The sequence below is a fragment of the Nyctereutes procyonoides genome, unplaced genomic scaffold, assembly GCF_905146905.1.
Source record: "Nyctereutes procyonoides isolate TBG_1078 unplaced genomic scaffold, NYPRO_anot_genome, whole genome shotgun sequence".
Lineage (NCBI taxonomy): Eukaryota > Metazoa > Chordata > Mammalia > Carnivora > Canidae > Nyctereutes > Nyctereutes procyonoides.
Window position 1 is genome coordinate 28,329,953 of NW_026575020.1, and position 21,909 is coordinate 28,351,861.

Sequence of the window (21,909 nt, forward strand, 5' to 3'; positions counted from 1 at the left end):
CAAAAAAGAAGTCCTCCTATCCCATCACCTTTGATTCATTCTTAGCAGACCACTACATCTCCAATTTCAAAAAGAAAAAAGAAAACATCAAAAATGTCCTCCCTCATCTTCCTCCTACAACACCCACAAACTTACCGGACTCCCTATTACCTGTTCCTTCTTTCCCTCAAGCATAAGAAAGAGGGATCTCTCACCCACATTCAGGCTAATCCTGCACTTGTGTTCCAAATTCTACTCCCTTCCAATCCTCTGCAAGGACCTCTCCCTGCCATCTATCTCCTCTCTTAGATCTTCAACTTATTTACTGTTGTTTTTTTTCTCAAGTGACTAAATCAACTATAATGACTTCAATTCCATCTGTAAGAGGATGCCTTCAAATATCTTCATCTCTAACTACAATGCTCTCCCCAGCTTCAGATGTTAGCCTTTAAACCTCTCTTCAGGGACGGGGATGGAGTCCCGCATTGGGCTCCCCACAGGGAGCCTGCTTCTCCCTCTGCCTGTGTCTCTGTATCTCTCTGTGTGTCTCTCATGAATAAATAAATAAAATCTTAAAAAAAAAAATCTCTCTTCAATGTCCTATAGAAATTCCAACATGTCCAAAACTAAATTCATTTTTCTCCTAAAACCAATTCAATTCTACCTCTATTCTCTATCTCAAGAATAGACCAGCATTCACCTAGTTTCCAACCCAGAAACACCTCAGTAGATGTTACTTCTGACTTCCTCTTGTCCTTGAGCCCCCTCACGTCCAATCAAGTTCTTTGGATTCTACCTCATATTTGTTCATTTCTCTCCATCTCCAAAGCTGTTCCCCGGTTTAGGTCCTTTTCACATCACACTTGGATTATTGTAGCATCCCTTATACTCTTATTTCTAGTCTTATCCTTCTCTACATTTTTCACAAAGCAGCCAAAGTTGTATTTCTAAAATGTGTATCTGACAAGTTACTTCCTTACTTAAAGCATTCAACAGTTCCCTACTACCTTCAGGATAAAGGTCAAATTGTTTACTGCATGACCGTTCAAGATGTGGTCCCCTCTTACCTCACCACCCACTCCACTGTGATTTTTACTTTCAAGGGACAATGAACCAGCCATTTGCAGTTTTCCTACTATGCTCTCTCCTCCTAGCTTCATATAATCCCAACAGAATCCTAAAGCATCATATTGGTGACTCCAAACCCAAAGCAGCAAAAAATTCTCATACTTTATCTCAGTAAACCTTCCTTTAGAAAAACCAGTTTTACCAAATTCTACAGTGCCACATAGTGGTGAGAGAGGGAAGCACATAATAAAGATGAAGTGTAGCTAACTGGAAGAGAGGACTTCAGAAAGCATGAAGCGATTTACCTTCCCTTTAATGGGAAATGGCACTTCCCTTTAATGGAGTGCCTCACTGCAACTCCACGCAGTTGCATGTACTAGGGCACCTATGATTACTTAGCTAGTCTTGCTCATTATATCATCCTCAGGAACTTACATCACTTGGGCTCAGGCTGCCCAGCCCATTCTCCTGCTCAGAATCCTTCCCAGATTCAGTGCCTTGGGAGGACCGGGGATGTGATGGATGGATCCAGATCTCTAAGCGAGTGGTGTCATCTCCAACATGCCGGAAAGTAGACTTCTTTCCTTTCCGCCACTGGTCAGGGCTCAGTTCCAATTCCTCATGTTGCTTTTTTTCCATCTGTTCTGCCTGTACAATATACAAACACATAAGCTCAGACTCTCCTGGGATTCAGCTAATAAAAACAGGCAGTCACCTCATGTGAGTTTATTGCCCAGGGGCTATAAAAAGTAAAGACTTTGCTATAGTCCCTAAGTAGCAAAGTACTATCTTCTTTGACTCATAGAAGTTATTAATTCCATAATCTAAATGTACATCCAAGGGCCCTGGAGAACTCTTCTAAAGATGAGTTTGGTTCTACATAGGGGCTGACTGGCTCCATCAACATAGCCCAATGGGACTCCTTGAGGACGTAATATGTCATTCCCCTGAGGACACAGAAGCACTGAGAAACACATTCTTTTACAAAGAAATGAATCTGCCTGCACCCCCACTCACCTTTCGTTTGGTCTCTTCAAACAAGCTCATGAGACTCTCCTTGGCAGTCAGGATAGGGTTGCTGGCAGCTAAACTGCGCATATAGTAATAGACAGCATCAAGCTTCCTCCTCTGCAGAAAGAGGCCAGAGACATCAAGTCAACCAATTCTTTTCCTGACTCTAGCCTGAGTCAACTGACATAGAAAACCTTACTATCTCTCCCAGGCTGTGAGGAATTCCAATAAGAATATCAGAATGCTATCCACAGTAGAAGCCATGGCAATTACATAAGAGATCTTTCCTGGAGCAGTACTCTATCTTACATGGAGAAGTACTCTAAAAGCCAAGTACTCACAAGAGGGAGAAGAGAATAAAGAGCCTCATAAAATATAAAATCCAACTACATTTTGGTTTTAGAGAAAGAAATGTTCAACTCACTAGGTATTGTTCAAAAAATTATATATAACAATGACAACATCATTAAGCATAGCGAGAAAAGTTACCATCACTTCATAGATTTTTTACCTCTAAACCTAAGAACACTGCCCCATAGGCATTATTATTCCCATTTTAGAGATGAGGAAATAGGAGCTCAGAAAGACTATTATCTAACAACATAACATGTCCTACAAGGTCTCCAAGCCAAATCCTGGATATACCAGTATATAAACCTAGGTCTGTCTGGTTCCTGAGTTTAGGTTTTCACTATTTCATACTGACTCTGCTGAGAAAGGGAAATATGAATTACTATCCAATGAATTAAGCAAATAAATATTTCAAGTCTGTTTTACAACTGACTAACAAGGAAAAGAAGTAAAAGAAAGGGAGAAAGTCAAAAGGCAAAAGAGAAACACTAAGCAAAGGGGGAAAGATGTCAAAAACCTTTCTCCAAATTCATATACATTTCCCCCCTTTTCTTCTGTTTTAAAATGCATCTAGAATACTAACTTCTCTCTCTCCCCAGTAACTCATTCTTTAAAACTTACATCTTAAAAAAAAAAAAAAAGGCAACGAAAAAATCTCACACCTTCTATTCAGCTAGCATGGTTAAAGCTACTCATTCTAAGGTCAACTGCCTAAGTTTGAACCTGGTCCTGCCACTTACTAGGTAGATATTTATTAGAAGATATTTATAAACATATGGCTTCTAAAATGAATAAAAATTCATATAATACATACAGTTTAACAGAATATCTGACATACTGTTAAATGTGGGCTATTTTTTGGTTTGTTTCTTGATTTTTGAGATTTTTTTAAGTAATCTCTACTACACCCAATGTGAGGCATAAACTTACAATCCCAAGATCAACATGCTCAATGAACTGAGCCAGACAGGCACCCCTAATGGGGGCTATTTTTAATATTCCTTCAATCTATACTAATCTCGGGCTATACTATTCACTTGATTTTAGACTGTATTTTGTTGATTCTACAATGATTTTTTTCAAATCTTAACATTTCTGAAATCAAACAGAACTTACAATCAATATCTACCATTATGTCCCACTTATAAGAATCACATACTCTTTCTTAGTGGTCCAGAAAATAATGGTACATCTAATCAATTGCATCACATTTTATGACGTCTAATTTGTATCACTGTCTACACACCTCACTTGTCTTTTTAATGTATTTTTCAGAGCAGAAACCATATCACATATTCATGACTCATAGCACCTAGCAAAGTACTGTACACAGGCATGCTCTCACCGAGTTTTTAGATTCATTGAATGACTGGAGACAGAAAATTGAGAAAGTGATGTTAATAGACAACTAGGATAAAAGGGAGACAGAAAAAGAGGGACAGAGGAAAAGAGCTTGAAAGGAGTACTAATTTAGGTCAGAGGTCTATGAAAGAAAAATACACTGATTTAATCAGAATGGCAAAAAGCCACTGAGGAAATTCAGTGAAGTTATAAGACATTATGATCAATGCTCAAAAATCAGTTATATTTCTACACATTAGTAATAAACAATCCTTAAAAGAAATTAAGAAAATAATTCCATTTACAATAGCATCAAAAAGAATAACATACTTAGGAATAAGTTTAACCAAGGAAGTGTAAAACTTAAACACTGAAAATTATAAACATGTTTGAAAGAAATTAAAGAAGACCTAAATAAATTAAAAACACCTGTGTAAATACTCCATAAGGCAACTACACAGTCAATGTAATTCTTATGAAAATCCCAATGACTTTTTGCAGAAATGAAAATGCTTATCCTAAAATCCATATGGAATTACAAGAAACCCCGAACAGCCAAAATAATCTTGAAAAAGAACAAAGGTGGAAAACTCATGTATCCTGATTTCAAAATTTACCACAAATCTACAGTAATTAAAACAATGTGGTACTGGCATAAGGGTAGACATATGGATTTGTGGAAGAGAACTGAGAATTCAGAAATAAATCCAGACACCAACTGATTTTCAACAAGGATTCCCAAGACTAGTCAATGGGGAAAGAACACAAAAGAATGAAGTTGGACCCCTATTTCACATCATATACAAAAATTAATGAAAAATGGATCAAAGATCTAAATATAAGTAAGACCTATAACAATAAAAACTCTTGGAAGAGGGGCACCTGGTTGATTCAGTCAGTTAAATGTCCAATTCTTGGCTTTAGTTCAGGTCATGATCTCATGGGTTGTGAGATAGAGCCCTGCATCAGGCTCTGTGCTCAGCCAGGAGTTGCTTGAAGATTCTTTCTCACTGCCCTTCCCTCAAAACTCATTCACACTCTCTCTAAAATAAATAAATAAATCTTTTTTTTTAATAAATAAATCTTAAACAAAAAAACTCTTAACATGATGAGATGAGCATTGGGTGTTATACACTGGCAAACCGAATTTAAATTAAAAAAAAAAAAAAGCCTCTTAGAAGAAAACACAGGGACAAGTCTTTTTTTTGGGGGGGGCGGGGGGGACACAAGTCTTCTTAACTCGAATTTGGCAATAGTTTCATAGCTATGACACCAAACACAAGCAACAAAAGAAAAAACACAGTTAAATTGGACTTTATCAAAATTTAAAGCTTTAGTGCATCAAAAGACACCAACAAGAAAGTGAAAAGACAATGCACAGGAGAAAATATTTGCAAATCACATATCTGAAAAGGGTAGGAATAAAGAATTCTTACATCTCAACAACATAAAAGACGACCCAATTTTAAATATGCAAAGGATCTGAATACACATTTCTCCAGAGATGATATTCAGATGGGCAACAAGCACACGAAAGTATCACTACTTATTAAGGAATGCAGGCCAACACCACCATGCCATACCACTTCAGACCAGCTAGGTTGACTACTGTTTAAAAAAACAAACACACACACATAAAAAAATAAAATAAATAAAATAAAATAAAATAAAATAACTAAAATAAAATAAAATAAAAAAACAAAACAAGGGGTGCTTAAGTGGCTCAGTCAATTAAGCGTCTGCCTTCACTCAGGTCATGATCACAGGGGTCCTGGATCGAGCCCCCGTCATCAGGCTCCCTCCTTCAAGGGGAGTCTGCTTCTCACTCTGCCTCAATCCTTGGCTTGTGCTTAACACCCCCCCCCCAATCAATCAGTCAATCAATTAAATCTTTAAAAAAGAAAACAGAAAATAATGAGCAAGGACAAGGATGTGGAGATACCGAAATCCTTGTGTGCTGTTGTTGGGAATACAAATGATGCAGTTGCCAGTAGGGTGGCTCCTCAAAAAACTGAAAATAGAATCTAGCAATATGATCCTGCAATTCCACCTCTGGGTATATTATCAAAAGAACTGAAAGCAGGGTCTTTTTCTTTTTCTTTTTTAATGTTACTGTTTATTCATGAAAGACACACAGAGAGAAGCAAAGACATAGGGAGAAGGAGAAGCAGGCTCCCTGTGGGGAGCTGATGTGGGACTCAATCCCAGGACCCTGGGAATCACAACCTGAGCCAAAGGCAGATGCCCAACCACTGAGCCATCCAATCTCTGAAAGCAGAGTCTTAAGGAGATTTTTTTTTTATTATTCATTTATGATAGTCACAGAGAGAGAGAGAGAGAGAGAGAGGCAGAGACACAGGCAGAGGGAGAAGCAGGCTCCATGCACCGGGAGCCCGACGTGGGATTCGATCCCGGGTCTCCAGGATCGCGCCCTGGGCCAAAGGCAGGCGCCAAACTGCTGCGCCACCCAGGGATCCCTTAAGGAGATTTTTGTACACTCACATTCATGGCAGTATTATTCACAATGGTCAAAAGGTAGAAGTGTGCACTAACAGATAAAATGACAAAATATGGTATATATATACAACTAAGTGCTCTTCAGTCTTAAGGAAGAAATTCTGACACAAGCTGCAACATGGATGGACCTTAAAGATATAATGCTAAGTGAAATAAGCCACAAAAAGACAAATACTATATGATTCCACTTATACTGAGTACCTAAAGTAGACAAATTCAGAGACAGAACCTAAAAGGGTAGTTGTCAGTAGTTGGGAGGGAGGGGAAAATGGAGAGTTGCCTAAGTAATGGGTTTAAAGTTTTAGTTTTGCAAGACGAAGAGAGTTCTGGAGATCCGTTGCACAACAATGTAAATGTAAAATGGGTAAGATGATAAATTTCATTTTATGTATATTTTACAATTAATTTTTTTTCAATTTAAGAAAAAAATGAAAAAATAGAAAAAAGAAAAAAAATGGGCAAAGGATTTAAATAAACATTTCTCCAAATAGCCCAAAAGGTAGCTCAGTATGATTAGTTTTTAGGAAAATGCAAATCAAAACTACAATAAGATACTACTTTAAAATCAACAGATTTGGGGCAGCCCCGGTGGCTCAGCGGTTTAGCGTCACCTTCAGCCTGGGGTGTGATCCTGGAGACCCGGGATCGAGTCCCACGTTGGGTTCCCTGCATGGAGCCCCTCTCTCTCTCTCTCTCTCTCTCTCTCTCTGCCATGAATAAATAAATAAAATCTTTAAAAATTAAAAAAAAATAATTAAAAATAATTAAAAATAAATAAATAATAAATAAATAAATAAAACCAACAGATTTGGGACACCTGGGTGGCTCAGCGGTTGGGCACCTGCCTTTGGCTCAGGTCGTGATCCCCAGATCCGGGATCGAGTCCCGCATCGGGCTCCCTGTGAGGAGCCTGCTTCTCCCTCTGCCTGTGTCTCTGCCTTTCCTCTCAATCTGTGTCTCTCATGAATAAATAAATAAATCTTAAAAAAATAAAATAAAATAAAATCAACAGGTTTGTAGATAACAACAAAAAAATTCTAAAGTTTATATGGAAAGGCAAAAGATCCAGAAGAGGGATCCCTGGGTGGCGCAGCGGTTTGGCGCCTGCCTTTGGCCCAGGGCGGGATCCTGGAGACCCGGGATCAAATCCCACGTCGGGCTCCCGGTGCATGGAGTCTGCTTCTCCCTCTGCCTGTGTCTCTGCCTCTCTCTCTCTCTCTCTCTCTCTCTCTCTGTGACTATCATAAATAAATTAAAAAAAAATTAAAAAAAAAAAAGATCCAGAAGAGCCTACACAATACTGACAAAGAAAAACATGGTCAAAAGACCAAATTACCCAACTTCAGGACTTATTATAAAGCTACTGCAACCAAGATAATGTGGTACTGGCCAAAGAACAGACAAATAGATCAATGGAAAGCCCAGAACCACACAAATACAGCGAGCTGATCTTTGGCAAAGGAGGAAAGGCAATTCAATGGAGAAAAGATGATCTTTTCAACAAGCGGTGCTGAAAGAACTGGATACTCACATGCAAAACAATAAATCTATGCACAGACCTTACACCTTTCATAATATGTAACTCAAAATGGATCATAGACCTAAACATAAAATGTAAAACTATACAACTCCTAGAAGATAACACAGAGGAAATCTAGGTAACTGTGGGCTTGGTGGGGAGTTCTTAGATATCACACCAAAAGCAAAATCCATAAAAGAAAGCACTGGAAAGCTGGATTTCATTAAAATTAAAAACTTTTGGGCAGTCTGTTTGACTCAGTGGTTTAGCGCCACCTTCAGCCCAGGGCATGATCCTGGAGACCAGGGATCGAGTGCCACATCGGGCTTCCTGCATGGAGCCGGCTTCTCCCTCCCTCTGCCTGTGTCTCTGCCTCTCTCTCTCTCTCTTTCTCTCTCTCTCTGTCCTTCATGAATAAATAAATAAAATCTTTAAAAAAAAATTAAACTTTTGTTCTGTGCTAAGAAAATGAAAAGATACAGAAAAATATTCACAAAACATGTATCTAATAAAGGACTGGTATTAAAAATACACTCTTAAAACTCAATTAAAAAAAAAAACAACAACCTGGGGCACCTGGGTGCCTCAGCCAGTTAAGCATCTGCCTTCAGCTCAGGCCATGATCCCAGGGTCCTGGGATGGAGGCCCACATCAGGCTCCTTGTTCAGCAAGGAGCCTGCTTCTCCCTCTCCCTCTGCCTGCTACTTCCCCTGCTTGTGCTCTTTCTATGTCAAATAAATAAATAAAATCTTAAAAACAAAAACAAAAACAGGCATGCCTGGGAGGTTCAGTGGTTGAGCATGTGCCTTTGGCTCAGGCCGTGATCCCTGGGTTCTGGGATCCAGTCCTTCATCAGGCTCCCCACAGGGAGGCTTCTCCCTCAGCCTATGTCTCTGCCTCTCTGTCTCTAATGAATAAATAAATAAAATCTTTAAAAATATATAAATAAATAACCAAACAAAACAATTTAAAGATAGGCAAACGATCAAAACAGACACCTCACCAAAGAAGATACAAAGATGGCAAATAAGCACATGAAAAGATGTTCCATATCATATGTTAAAAATGAGTTAAAATGAGATAACACTACATCATTATAGAATGACCAAAATCCAAAACACTGAGGACACTAAATGCTGATGAGGATACAGGCAACAGGAACTCTCATCCACTGCCTGTGGGAATGCAAAATGGCACAGCCACTTTGGAAGACAGTTTGGCAGTTTCTTCCAAAACTACATACACTCTTATCATACAATCCAGCAATCACACTTAGTATTTATCCAAATCAGATGAAAACTTATGTCCACACAAAGACCACACACAAACATTTACAGCATTTTTATTTAGAGGAACAGAGAAATTATGGTACATCCACGCAATGGAATATTACTCAACAATAAAAAGAGCTATCAAATCACAAAAATAACCCTAAATGCAATTACTAAGTGAAACAAGCTAATCTGAAAAGGCTGCATACTGTATAGTTCCAACTATATGACATTCAGGAAAAGGCAAAACTACCAAGACAGTAAAAATTAAGAATGCTAGAGGTTGAGAGGAGTGAGGAGGGATGAATAGGTGAAGGATAGAGCATGGGGAATTTTTAGGACAGTGAAACTACCTTGCATGATACTGTAATGATGGATACATGTCATTATAACTGTTCAAATCCACAGAATGAACAAATCAATAAAAGTGAACCCTAATGTAAACTAGCAACTTTAGCTAGTGATAACATATCAATACTGGCTCATCAATTAAAACGAAAGTATTACATTAATGCAAGATGTTAATGACAGGAAAAACTGAGAGGGGAGTTGAGGAGTACACGGGAACTCTTTGTACTTTCTGCTTAATTTTTCTGCAAACCTGGGGATCCCTTGGTGTGGCTCAGCAGTTTAGCACCTGCCTTCGGCCCAGGGCGTGATCCTGGAGTCCTGGGATCGAGTCCCACATCAGGCTCCCTGCATGGAGCCTGCTTCTCCCTCTGCTGAGTCTCTGCCTCTCTCTCTCTGTGTCTCTCATGACTAAATAAATAAAATCTTTAAAAAAAACAATAATAGTAATAACTTTTCTGCAATCCTAAAACTGACACACAAAAAAAAGAAAAAAAGGAAAGAGAAACATTAAAGAAAAAAAATGTTTCCAAGTGGGGGGAGAAAACCCACCATGAGATATCACTTTACACTCACTAGGTTGGTCATAATCAAAGAAATGAAAATGTTGGTGGAAAAAAAAAAAAGAAAATTTTGGTGAAAACGTGGAGAAATTAGAACCCTTGTACATTACTGGTGGGAATGTAAAACGGCGCAGCCTCTATGAAAAAGTTAAACAGAGGGGGTGCCTAGGTAGCTCTGTCAGTTAGGCATCTGACTCTTGATTTTGGCTCAGGTCATGATCTCAGGGTCATGAGACTGAGCCCTGCATCATGCTCCATGCTCAGCAGGGAGTCTGCTTCTCTCCCTCTCTCTCTGCTGCTCCCCTCACTCACAATTTCACACACTCTCTCTCTCTTAAAAAAAAAAAAATAGGTGTAGCCATGGCAGCCAACGCTACCACTAACCCGTCGCAGCTGCTGCTGCCTCTAGAGCTCGTGGACAAATGTATAGGATCAAGAATTCACATTGTAATGAAGAGTGATAAAGAAATTGTTGGCACACTTTTGGGATTTGATGACTTTGTCAATATGGTACTGGAGGATGTCACTGAGTTTGAAATCACACCAGAAGGAAGAAGGATCACTAAATTAGATCAAATTTTGCTAAATGGAAATAATATAACAATGCTAGTTCCTGGAGGAGAAGGTCCTGAAGTATAAATGGATTTCCTTACTCTCTTTTGTCCTATAATGACAACAAAATCGATTTTTTTTTAAGCCTTTTAATGTTTGGATTCTGTAAAGCTAAGTTTCCCATTAAGGGGAAATGTTTTGAAGATGCATTGTAAATGCCCATTTTTGTAGTTAATCATTATTATTTTGGAAAAAGAAGAACAGTTGTTCTCTGAAGACAAAATAAAAATGTTTTTGGTTAACTGTCAAAAAATAAATAAAAAAATAAAATAAACAAACCTTAAAAAAAAAAAAGCTAAACACGGAATTACCATACAACCCAGAAATTCCACTCATAGGTATAGACTCAGAAGAACTGAAGACAGATATTCAAATACCTGTATCTCACAAAAGCACTATTCACAACAGCAAAAAAGGTGAAAACAACGAAAATGTCCAACTACTGATGAATAAAATATGGTATATCCATACAATGGAATATTATTTGGCCATAAAAATGAAGTACTGAGACATTCTACAACATAAACAAACCTCAAAATCTCTATGCTAAATGAAAGAAGTCAGATGTAAAAGGTCACATACTGGATGATTCCATTTATATGAAACAATCAACAGGTATATCCTGAGAAAAAAGCAGACTAACAGTTGCCAGAGGCTGGGAAGTAGAAGAAATGGAGAGTAATGGGTATGGAGTTTCCTTTTGGGGTAATGAAAATGTCTTGAATTAGAGCTGATGGCTGCACAATACTGTTAATGTACTAAAGAGAATAAAAAGTGAATGAAGACATTCAATAGATATAGATGGAAGTGTCTCTATCAACCACATTACTTAATCAACAATTTCAATCCATCATGAAGTGTTAGGAATTTCTTTGAACCTTTTATTGAACAAAGGGGAATAAAAATTTTAATTCAAATATTGTTTACTTGGGCAATGAAATTTACAGCATTATGAAAACTCTACCAGCTAAATGAGTATGTTAGCTGCTTTATATTTAATTTTTTTTTAAGACTTTATTTATTTATTCATGACAGACACAGAGAGGGAGAGGGAGAAACATAGGCAGAGGGAGAAGCAGGCTCCATGCAGGGAGCCCGATGCAAGACTCGATCCCAGGACTCCAGGATCATACCCTGGGCCAAAGGCAGGCACTCAACCACTGAGCCACCCAGGCATCCCTATATTTAAATCTTTGATACCTCCCGTTGACCTTCCCCCCTTTCAATTCAATTTCCTTATTAGGGGCTGTTATTAGCTCCCAAGGCTCTCTGATAGAGGCATATTTAAAGGAGTCTGGTAAGACCTAGGAAGATACAATTTAGCACTAAATGCTTCTGCTAAAACTTAATAGGAATAGGGGATAATCTGGGGAAAGGAAGGAAGGATCTCACTACTTAGGGCTTTAAAGAAAAGTTCCCTGGAAATGAGTAACTTCATTCAACAGGACAGGGAAGGAAAGCAAGACAAGATTCAGTGCAGAAGCCTTGGTCAAAAACAGTGTGGTGTTTGGCTAGAGCATGAACATACCCTGAGGAACTTAAGTGCAATGAAAGGGGATGAAGTACAGTTTCAATTAGAATAAGGAATCACTGACAACTAACCTCTGAAAGTAGCAAGAGGAATGTGAGGATGGAAGACAGGAAAGGATATTTTTTAGGTTTAGTGTTCAGATGAACTTTAGCCCCAGGAGCAGAGATGCAATCAAAATCCATTCTTTCTAAGATACTGCCTGCAAAACACTCCCCATCCATAGGATTGCTTACCGTGTACACTGCCAGCAGAGCCAACTGGTTATAGGGACGCCCATTCTTGGGAGCAATATGCTGTGCCTTTAGATACCAACTGGAATAGAAAAACAGTAAAAAATGCTAGCTTCATATCAACACTTTCCCAATTCATCACCTGATAGCCCTAACTGCTTAAGACATAAGCTGAAGTGTTAGATGTAGTTGGAGTGGTAAAGCCTGATTACAAAGACCCACAGGGACAGCTGTAGGCCTTCCATATGGGAGGCAGCTTGGGTGGCCCATTGTCCTAACACGGCTTAGCTTAATGCCACAAGGAAAGACAAGCAATGAACAAGAGGCAAAAGTACCTGCGTGCTTTCCCGTAGTTTGCTGTGTCATTGGCTTGTTCCCGATACCTAGCGATATCTCCTTGGCAAATCATACATCGCTGGGCACTGATCAAAGCGTATTTTACCTTCAGGAAAAAATGATCAGTTAGCAGTATACCCAAGAAGCTCTAACTTCAACCCCAAAGGACAAAGATAGGATCAAAGTGACCAAACAGCATTAATAAATCAGGCACTAGTAGTCCTCAACAAAGTAAAAAGTTTTTAGTCTAAACTAGGCTAGCAAAAAACATGTGATGCAAAATTTCATGAGAAGAAATGACAGAAAAGAGAAGAGGTCATTCTTATTTCATGTCCCAGGTAAACAGAAGAAAACATTCTGAAACCAACAGTCAGGAAACCTAACTATACGAAAGAGTTGTGTGATCTTCCATAGGTCTTTGGGATTGTTTTGGGGACTCAAATTTCTTTATCTGAATACAAAAATACATATTCCATAGGGTAAGTGGAGAGAATAAGTGTTAAATACTTCACAAAGTATAAAGTGATATACAAATACTATGACAACTGTTTATTCTGTTATGTTCCTGTCATCACTATAGTCTCTCTCTCCTCAAATTCTTAATATCACTGCACTGTTACTGCATTACATTCACTTTGCAAAACAATAACAAATCCCTAAAACAATAGCATAGCTACCCTTTACCAAACACCTACAAGAGGGGATCCCTGGGTGGCTCAGCGGTTTAGCGCCTGCCTTTGGCCCAGGGCGTGATCCTGGAGTCCCGGCCTGCGTCGGGCTCCTGGCATGGAGCCTGCTTCTCCCTCCTCCTGTGTCTCTGCCCCCCACCCATCTCTCTATCATTAATAAGTAAGTAAGTAATAAATAAATAATAAATAAATAAATAAATAAATAAATAAATCTATCTATATCTATCTATCTATCTTTAAAAAACAACAAAACAAACAAACAAACAAAAAAAACACCTACAACAGTGCCCTGGACTGGGTAGTTCTCACTCCCTCTCTATATGTGTTTTCTCACTAATGGGATTTGCATCTGTCCCTCAATGAGAACACAACAGAGTACACCCTTAACAATCACAAGACACATGTCCAACCAAAAAACCTAAGGAACATCACTTCATAACATATAATTCCACTCCACTTCACACATAAGAAATTAACACATCACTGAATAAAGAACAAAGCCTTCAAGGAAAAGTAGATGTTGCCCTTAGGAAGGCTCATCCACTAGCTAAATAACTAGCTACTGTACATCAACCTCTTAATACATAATAAATGTGTGCCTCAGCAAAGTTATATACCACTACATGCCATATATCTTCAGAGTCCTGACCATTCCACACTTTCTATGAACACCAAGAGCCCTTTGTATTTAACTAATGAAGTACAAAGAAAACAGATTATGTTTCCATACCACAGCATTCTGCTATCTCAATGCAGGGAAGAAAAAAAAACAAATTTCACCAAAGGCAGCCTGCTATCCTCTGGATAAAGTCCCAGATGATCTAGCTTCTGTTCACCTCTTCAGCACCATTCTCCCCCACACTCTGTCCCTCAGTCAGACTAGACTTTTCTCAGTCCCCCCAACACACCATGCCTCTTTCTTGCTTCAGGACCTGCACATACACTATTTCCTCTCCACAGAATGTTGTAGCATCTTCACATACACCTCCACCTGGCTATAACATCTCAGGTCTTCAGCCCCAGCTTAACTGTGACTTCCTCAGTCTTCCATGATCCTCTAAATTCCTTTATATTATACCACCACCACAATATCCTTTCCAGAAATCACTGTATCTGCAATTACTAATACACCATCTATACTCACCCCTAATCAAACTCTAAACTCCATAAGTTGGGATCATGGCTTTCTTGTTCCACAATGAATTATATGTGCCTAGAAAGACACATGGCGGGAAGCCTGGGTGGCCCAGTGGTTGAGCGTCTGCCTTCAGCCCAGGGCATGATCCTGGAGTCCCAGGATCAAGTCCCGGATCGGGCTCCCTGCATGGAGCCTGCTATTCTCTCTTCCTATGTCTCTGCCTCTCTCTGTATGTATCTCTCATAAATAAAATCTTAAAACAAAAAAAAAAAAGACAGACAGACATGTGGCATGTAGGAGAGTCTCAATAAATAGTTGTTGATTAGTAACAGAGTTTGTGTACAGCAATCATCAGGAGTAGAAAGACAAGAGGAAGTCTCTGCTCCATAAATCATGTGCATTTTTCTAATGAGTCTTTAACCTCTTCCTTTCCCCTGACCCTTTCCTCTCAATATAGAAGTCTCTACCAGCTTAAAAACAAACTTCTCAGGGGATCCCTGGGTGGCTCAGCAGTTTAGCACCTGCCTGAGTCCCAGGATCGAGTCCTACATCAGGCTCCCTGCATGGAGCCTGCCTCTCCTTCTGCCTGTGTCTCTGCCTCCCTCTCTCTCTCTCTCTCTCTCATTAATAAATAAATAAAATCTTAAACAAACAAACTTCTCTTGACACTATGTTCTCTTTTATTTATTTATCTCTAAAGATTATATTTATTTATTCATGAGAGACACAGTATGGATACCAAAAGTTTCTGATCTATCCCTTTCTACTTCAGTTTTACCTCCTGTAACAGCCCAATGCCACATTACAAAAACCAGAATACTGAACTTCTTACACTTTCCAACAAGGCCTGATTCTCTCCTGCTGTGCCCTATACTGCCCCTTCAACTCCTAGTCGTGTTTCAAGACTTGATAGTCTCTCAGAAGTCCGCCTTGACACCACCAGTCTGAATCAGAGCTACTTCACTCTATGCCCCTTCCACACTGTATATGTAATATTACCATAGTACTTACTACATGATTATTGCTGGTTTACTTGGTCTGTTCCTCCACTGGACTGTATCTTTCTTTTTTTTTTTTTTAAAGATTTTATTTATTTATTCATAGAGACACAGAGAGAGAGGGGGGCAGAGGCACAGGCAGAGGGAGAAGCAGACTCCACGCAGGGAGCCTGACGTGGGACTTGATCCAGGGTCCCAGGATCGCACCCCGGGCTGCAGGCGGCGCTAAACCGCTGCACCACCGGGCTGCCCTGGACTGTATCTTTCATTCTGTACCTCAACATCCAGCACAGTGCCTAGCACAAAACACTAGACAAATGCTTACTAAACGGATGATTAAATTTAAGATAAAGAAGCTGGCTTACTGTCTTGCGTAATGGCTTGCTGCGAATGGCAAGACCATCCATGTAGTCCTCCAGTTTGAACTTGTAAGTAACCTGCAGCTTCTGAAGCAAACTATCAAAGAAGTCACTACCCTATAAAGACAAAAAATAAGAAACAGCTGAATCAGGCTGTTGTGATCCAATCTACCTACCAGAAACTAGGACAAATAACCTGTTCACAGTTCTGCTAATGTTTATTCATCCCATGTAAAGAGAGTATACACAGTATTTAGTGGTCACCAACTAAACACATATTCATAGCATAAGCCCCTTTTTGAAAGCCCAAATGATTTTCAATCGTTTTAAAAATATGAACACACATACACACCACAGACACACTTTCTCTCCCTACAGCCACCAACCCCCCACCACCAAATAAGACATTCAGAAAATTTCCAAGCTCAGAACTAACTCCAATTGCCAATAAGTTATGGTCCCAAGGAAAGCAACAAGGTAGGGTAGGCCTAAACCCAAGAAAAGAACATAAAGTTTTTGCCAATGTTCTGCTATAAATCATCGTATTTCAGGTGATAAAAACCCATCACAACTACAGATACAGAATGCTAAAGCCTTTATCCTGAGAACAAAAAGATGATGGTTTACCTCATCCAAGAGCTCCAAAAGTCTGTTCCGAATCTGCTCTGGGTTCTCAACATTCGGATCCTTGAGAAGCTGCCTGAACTTCTCAATCACCTGATAGAAAGCATTCTTCCACAGGATCTGATCCACATTCTGATTATCAGAGAACTCAATATCTAATAGGATACAGCGCTCATATAGCTGCAGCAGTTCAGCTCTGGAATAAAATACATGCAACTTCTAGCTCCACATGTATCACAAGAAAGGCTAGATCCAAGATCCGAGCTTCTTGCAAATTAAACACCTTCCTTGGCAGGAAATCCAAAATGCCACCAGGTATAGTACTCATTTGACTTTTCATTCTACACAGCAGAATGTCATTCTACAGACAGTTATGTCTAGTAGTTTTTCCCCATATGCCTCCACCTAAATTTAACAGCTGAAAGATCTTTGCCACAAGCTATATGTTGTTCACTTCTTGGCATTCTGGAAAGTCTTTCCATTTCCAGATTCCATGTACTCCTAAAGATTTTTTTTCTTAAAGAAAAAGTGGGAAGCATCATTTCTAAGACTAGAAACAAAATTTTGTTACTTTTCCAACTTGTCCCTTCCTTTAAAAATCAATGTGAAAGGGATTTAACACCCAGTGACTGGCCAAAAAAGTTTCTACATTCCTCAGTCACTAGAGCCTATACACCTCCAGCTTATCCCCATTTCCCTCTAGCCAGGATGGAACACACCATACCTGAGCTGAGCCATCTTATCCAGGCCCTCAGGACTGATGCGGTCCCTGGAGAGAAGGTTGCTGAGCTGCAGTTCCTGGTTGTCAGCCACCCGGAGAAGCCTATGTAGCTCCTGCTGCTGCATGTTCCTCATGTGCTGTTCCATCTCTTCAGGACTCATAGTGTTGGCAGGGAGAGGGCTACAAATATACTGTCCTGATGCAGTTGGGTAGCCTGGGTAGTAAGGCCCAGGGTACACACCATTCGTGGGGCCCACGGGGTACTGCAGAGCACTATAGCTTGTATAGGGATACTGAGAGGCAGGGCCTGGTGTCCGGGGGTAATAATAGGGGTTGTCAGAGTTTTGAAACTTATAGTAGGATGCTTGGGCCTGGCGGGAGTCACCCCAAGTAGGGCTAGCTTCATCATCAGTGTCTAAAAAATGCAGCTGGGGCATCTGGCTCTTAAGAGCAGGTTTCTGATCAGGATTGTTTGGGTCCCATAATCTCCGAGTGGTGCCTCCTCGGCCCCAACTCCGAGATCCCTTACTACCAGATCCAAACAAAAGCCGAGGTCCCAAAGGTGCAGATTCCGGAGAACCAGTTGAATTGACAGATAGGGTGGTATGGGCAGGCAATATCAGAATGCCACGTCCACGACCTCGAAGTTCTTGTTTCAGGTTTCTGGAGTCCTGTTTCTCAGAGCCTTTGCCCCCACTGCTCAAGCTTTTGTCAGACTTTATCCTATCCACATCCTCCCTGGATGATATCACCATGGGGGAATCTTTGTTCATGGTTTCTGCATCAAAAGTGACACGAAGGGTGCCTCGATTTTCTTTTCCGTTGCTTTTCTGCTCTCCCTCCCCACGGCCAGACCAGCTTCTTTCTAAATGTTTTTTCCTTTCCGAGCTCCTCCTGGGCTCATCAGGCTCATCAATTCTGTCCTCATCTAAAGAGTCAGTTGAGGACATAGATACTTGCTTCTTCAGTCGTGGCCTCTCCTTGGTCCTGTCCTGTCGGCGGCGACGACATCCGTTATCAGTCAGGCCAGCCCCCTCAGCACTGTTGTTGCTGCCAGCTGAGCTAGTGCTACAGGTGCGGTAGCGGTTCCTCCGCTTGTCTGAGCGGGAGTAGCGCTTTGCAGAACCCGGCTTCCCCTGTGCCAGGTCATCATTTCCTTTCCTTATCCCCTCCCCCTTCTCAATCCTCTTTCCTTTTTCTCCTTTTGCAGCCCTTACTCTGTCACCATTTAGGCTCTTTTCTGCCTCATTTTTGTCTAGTTTATTCATGACCTCCTCTTTCACATTTCCCCTATAGTCATCTTCTTCTACTCTCAGTTGTTCCACCTGGTTGAGGATTTCTTCCTCACCCACCCTGCTAGTCGATTCTTTGGTAAGAGTCTGCAAACGCCTTCCAGGCTGATAGATCTGCATATCAGGTTTCTTTGTTCTCTTGATAATTCTTAGACTTCGATCCTCTTGTCCAGAAGTCCTAGGAAAGGACTCCTGAGCCCCAATATTTTCTGGGTCTACAGGACCATTTTGATGTTGGTTATCTAATTCCTTGCATATGTCTTTAATGAGCTGTGTATCATTTCCAACAGCAGAGGAATCTCTGTGATTAACAATTTCATCCTTAAATTCGTCACTCCCAGAAGGTTCCTTGATTTTAGGTTTGTTCCTCAGTCGAGAAAGACCAGGCTTATAGATTTCGAGATCTGGGCGCCGGTTATCTTTGCGTTGCCTGGGCTCCTTCATGTTTTCTATTATGTTGAGGAGGAACAGGTAGGAGAAAATAAAAGGGAGGGGAGGGAGGAAAGGAAAAAAACAACCACCTGTCATTTTGGTTAAGTAAGAGAAAAGCCCAGCAAAAATAACACGTGGAAATGCTAATATTGATGGACAAGGAAGGAAATTTCTGAAGAAGCAGAAATTCTACTAGGTTTACAGTATGTGTTTAGCAACTGGCAAAGCTAAGAAACTTCAATATGTTAGAGCTATCTACACTTGGGTTAGGGAAACCGGAAAACAACAACAACAACACGCTCTCTTGCGTTACCCAAGTCCTATCCAGATGTCCAAGACCCCAAACTACCTTATCATTGCCAGAATAAACGATCCCTAATCATTCGAGCATCAGACTACGCATATTCCTCATGGAACCCTTAGATCCATTTTAGTCTTTTCTTCTAGTGCTTCTAATATTTTTCCAGGGTGGTTAAGCCCTTTTTAACACAGTAGTAGTTGGAGGTAAGGGAGAAAAAGAGAGAGATGCACAATAACCCACAGTTCTGGACACCTTTGGGGAAAAAGTTTGCAATTCCAGTCCCTGAACTTGGCCAGGACAATCCTCCTGTTTTAGGATATCAACTGCCCAAACACATACCTCTTGTTGAAGCAAACAGGAAGCAGTTCCTTTCACATTTTTCAACTCCACTCATGCTCACCAACTCTCTAACAGCAACCAGCAGTCATTCCAAGGAAATACTGCTCAGACTATTATCATTAGAATACCGGGACTATGGGATCCCTGAGTGGCGCAGCGGTTTGGCGCCTGCCTTTGGCCCAGGGCGCGATCCTGGAGACCCGGGATCGAATCCCATATCAGGCGCCCGGTGCATGGAGCCTGCTTCTCCCTCTGCCTGTGTCTCTGCCTCTCTCTCTCTCTCTGTGACTATCATAAAAATAAATAAAAATTAAAAAAAAAAAAGAATACTGGGACTAACTGCTACTATGATGTGGAATATGAGAAAGAAAAAGTTCCAAAAGGATCTTTCTCTGGAGGATGATGGAGGTATTGTGACATGCTCTCAAAATACCAAGGACTGCAGCTCTTAAGAATAAGGGTCTTTCGAAACTACTCTCCAGGCTCCATAAACTTACCCAAGGGCAGATAAGCAAGTACCTACTTTTTGTATGTTACCTTCATCTGTTAAGGGTAGAGACTACTACAAATAGACACTAAATTTGCCAAGGGGAAAACTAACAGGAATTAGTGAGATTAGAAAGTACTCAAAACAGGGCAGCCCTGGTGGCTCAACAGTTTAGCGCCACCTAAACCAGGGTGTGATCCTGGAGACCAGGGACTGAGTCCCACGTTGGGCTCCCTGCGTGGAGCCTGCTTCTCCCTCTGCCTGTGCCTCTCTTTCTCTGTCTTTCATGACTAAATAAATCTTTTTAAAAAGAAAGTACTCAAAACAGAATGCTTTATAAAATCCTAGTGTTGGGGCAGCCCGGGTGGCTCAGCGGTTTAGCACCATCTTCAGCCCAGAGCATGATCCTGGAGACCCTGGATCGAGTCCTGCATCGGGCTCCCTGCATGGAGCCTGCTTCTCCCTCTGCCTGTGTCTCTGCCACTCTCTCTCTGTGTCTCTCATGAATAAAAAAATAAAATTAAAAAAAGAATCCTAGTGTTTATTCTATAAACACCAATTCAAACAAGCTCATAACAGGAATAAGCAATATTCTTCAACACTTAAACTCATAGGCCTAACAAAACAGAAAGAAGCAAAAGCAAAAAAAAAAAAAAAAAAAAAAGCCCCTGAAGTGTAAGATAGTGCTTCAGTATTTTCAAAAGCTTAAAAGACTACCTCACCAAGCACGAATAAAGGTAAAGCAGCTTACCTCCAGAATAACTAACTCTAGGTGAAAGTTGGGATGAGAAAAGCTACTACTACTTTTCAGAGAAGAGGGAAAAAACAGCCTGAATAATCCCATTCAGATGACAAAAAAAAAAAATTTTTTTTTCACAGACTTTGGCCACAGGCCTGCACAAGCACAACTAGCATTCTACACAACTACACCTAACAAAGGAGAGATGAGATACTAGAATCTTCCTTGGAGCTTTCCGGGTGTGGATGGAGACTTTAATTTGCAAGATAACCATTCTCTCTGATAAAAACTGCTCCTACACACGCCAAGGGCAAACCAGAGTAGAGTCAGCTCTCTACCGGAGGTCCTGGATCTCTCCGGTGGCGCAGCCTTCAGAACCCTGCCTTGAGGGAAAAAGTTCAGCAAGGAAGTCCCAAGCTGTTCAATCTTTCTCTTCGATTTTTCTCAGTTCCTTCTAACTCTAAAGGGATGACAGGACCGGCATGCGGATGATTCCTCTGGGAACGACACACCTTGGGGCCCCTCCCAGACCCCAGCGCCCACTCCTCGCCCCGTCCCGAGGACTAGGAATCCACAAACTGGCCTGAAAAGGCTGGGGCAATAGAACAGTCACCTTCGCGGTGAGAAAGGGGGCGGAGGCAGGAATTCGGGTAGGGCTCTCCGGGAGGGGGCCGGGGCGGGCCGAATCCGATTCCAACACTGGCCCTCAGGTTGGAGGGGCGGCCAGAGGACCGCCCTCGGCCCTCGGCCCCCGCCCCCACTGCTGGGGGAAGGGGCGGGGGCTTCGGAGCTCCGCGGACTAAGCAGGGAGGAGGCAGAGGAGGGAAAGGGAGGCGGGGCGGGCAGGCCCAGCCCAGGAGCTGGGCGGTGCGACTCACCTCTGCTCCCGGCCTGCGGAGCCAGAGCGGCCAGGATCCCTCGCAGCTCCGAAGCGGAGATCCGGACACGCTCCAACCCCTCCGCCATCTTCGCGGCTGCTGCTACAGCTGCAGCCACTCCGCCACCGCCCCGCGCAGCCAGGAAACCACGACCGACGGGCGGCGCGCGCGCCTGCCCACCTCCCACCCGTGTCCCCGCCCCCTCCCGCCTTCCTCCCCCAACGACGGTGGCCGC

General features: G+C 41.3%; 2 protein-coding genes across 4 annotated transcripts in view; one reads left to right on the forward strand and one right to left on the reverse strand.

Annotated features, from left to right (window-relative positions):
* The window catches only part of SMG6 (SMG6 nonsense mediated mRNA decay factor), a 238,147-nt gene extending 216,280 nt beyond the window's left edge, over nucleotides 1–21,867 (reverse strand). Inside the window, exons 1-8 of one of the 3 annotated variants that reach the window (XM_055325373.1) lie at nucleotides 21,675–21,867; nucleotides 17,210–18,947; nucleotides 16,489–16,681; nucleotides 15,868–15,978; nucleotides 12,677–12,783; nucleotides 12,345–12,423; nucleotides 2,065–2,175; nucleotides 1,483–1,695 (exon numbers count right to left, since the gene is read on the reverse strand). In XM_055325373.1, coding sequence (XP_055181348.1) covers nucleotides 1,483–1,695; nucleotides 2,065–2,175; nucleotides 12,345–12,423; nucleotides 12,677–12,783; nucleotides 15,868–15,978; nucleotides 16,489–16,681; nucleotides 17,210–18,947; nucleotides 21,675–21,762 — 2,640 coding nt within the window. In that variant the 5' untranslated portion in view covers nucleotides 21,763–21,867. Of the gene's footprint in view, nucleotides 1–1,482; nucleotides 1,696–2,064; nucleotides 2,176–12,344; nucleotides 12,424–12,676; nucleotides 12,784–15,867; nucleotides 15,979–16,488; nucleotides 16,682–17,209; nucleotides 18,948–21,409; nucleotides 21,522–21,674 lie in introns of those variants that run through there. The other 2 variants (XM_055325355.1, XM_055325365.1) reach the window with 2 other exon arrangements.
* On the forward strand, nucleotides 10,329–10,736 carry LOC129509671 (U6 snRNA-associated Sm-like protein LSm5). The gene has a single exon (XM_055325496.1). The coding sequence runs from the start codon at nucleotides 10,329–10,331 to the stop codon at nucleotides 10,605–10,607; it is 279 nt and encodes a 92-aa protein (XP_055181471.1). The 3' UTR covers nucleotides 10,608–10,736.
* Nucleotides 21,868–21,909: the final 42 nt, after the last annotated feature.

What these genes read in the sequence shown, in the direction of transcription:
- LOC129509671 (XM_055325496.1), top strand. Translation starts at nt 10,329, where the DNA reads ATGGCAGCCAACGCTACCACTAACCCGTCGCAGCTGCTGCTGCCTCTA.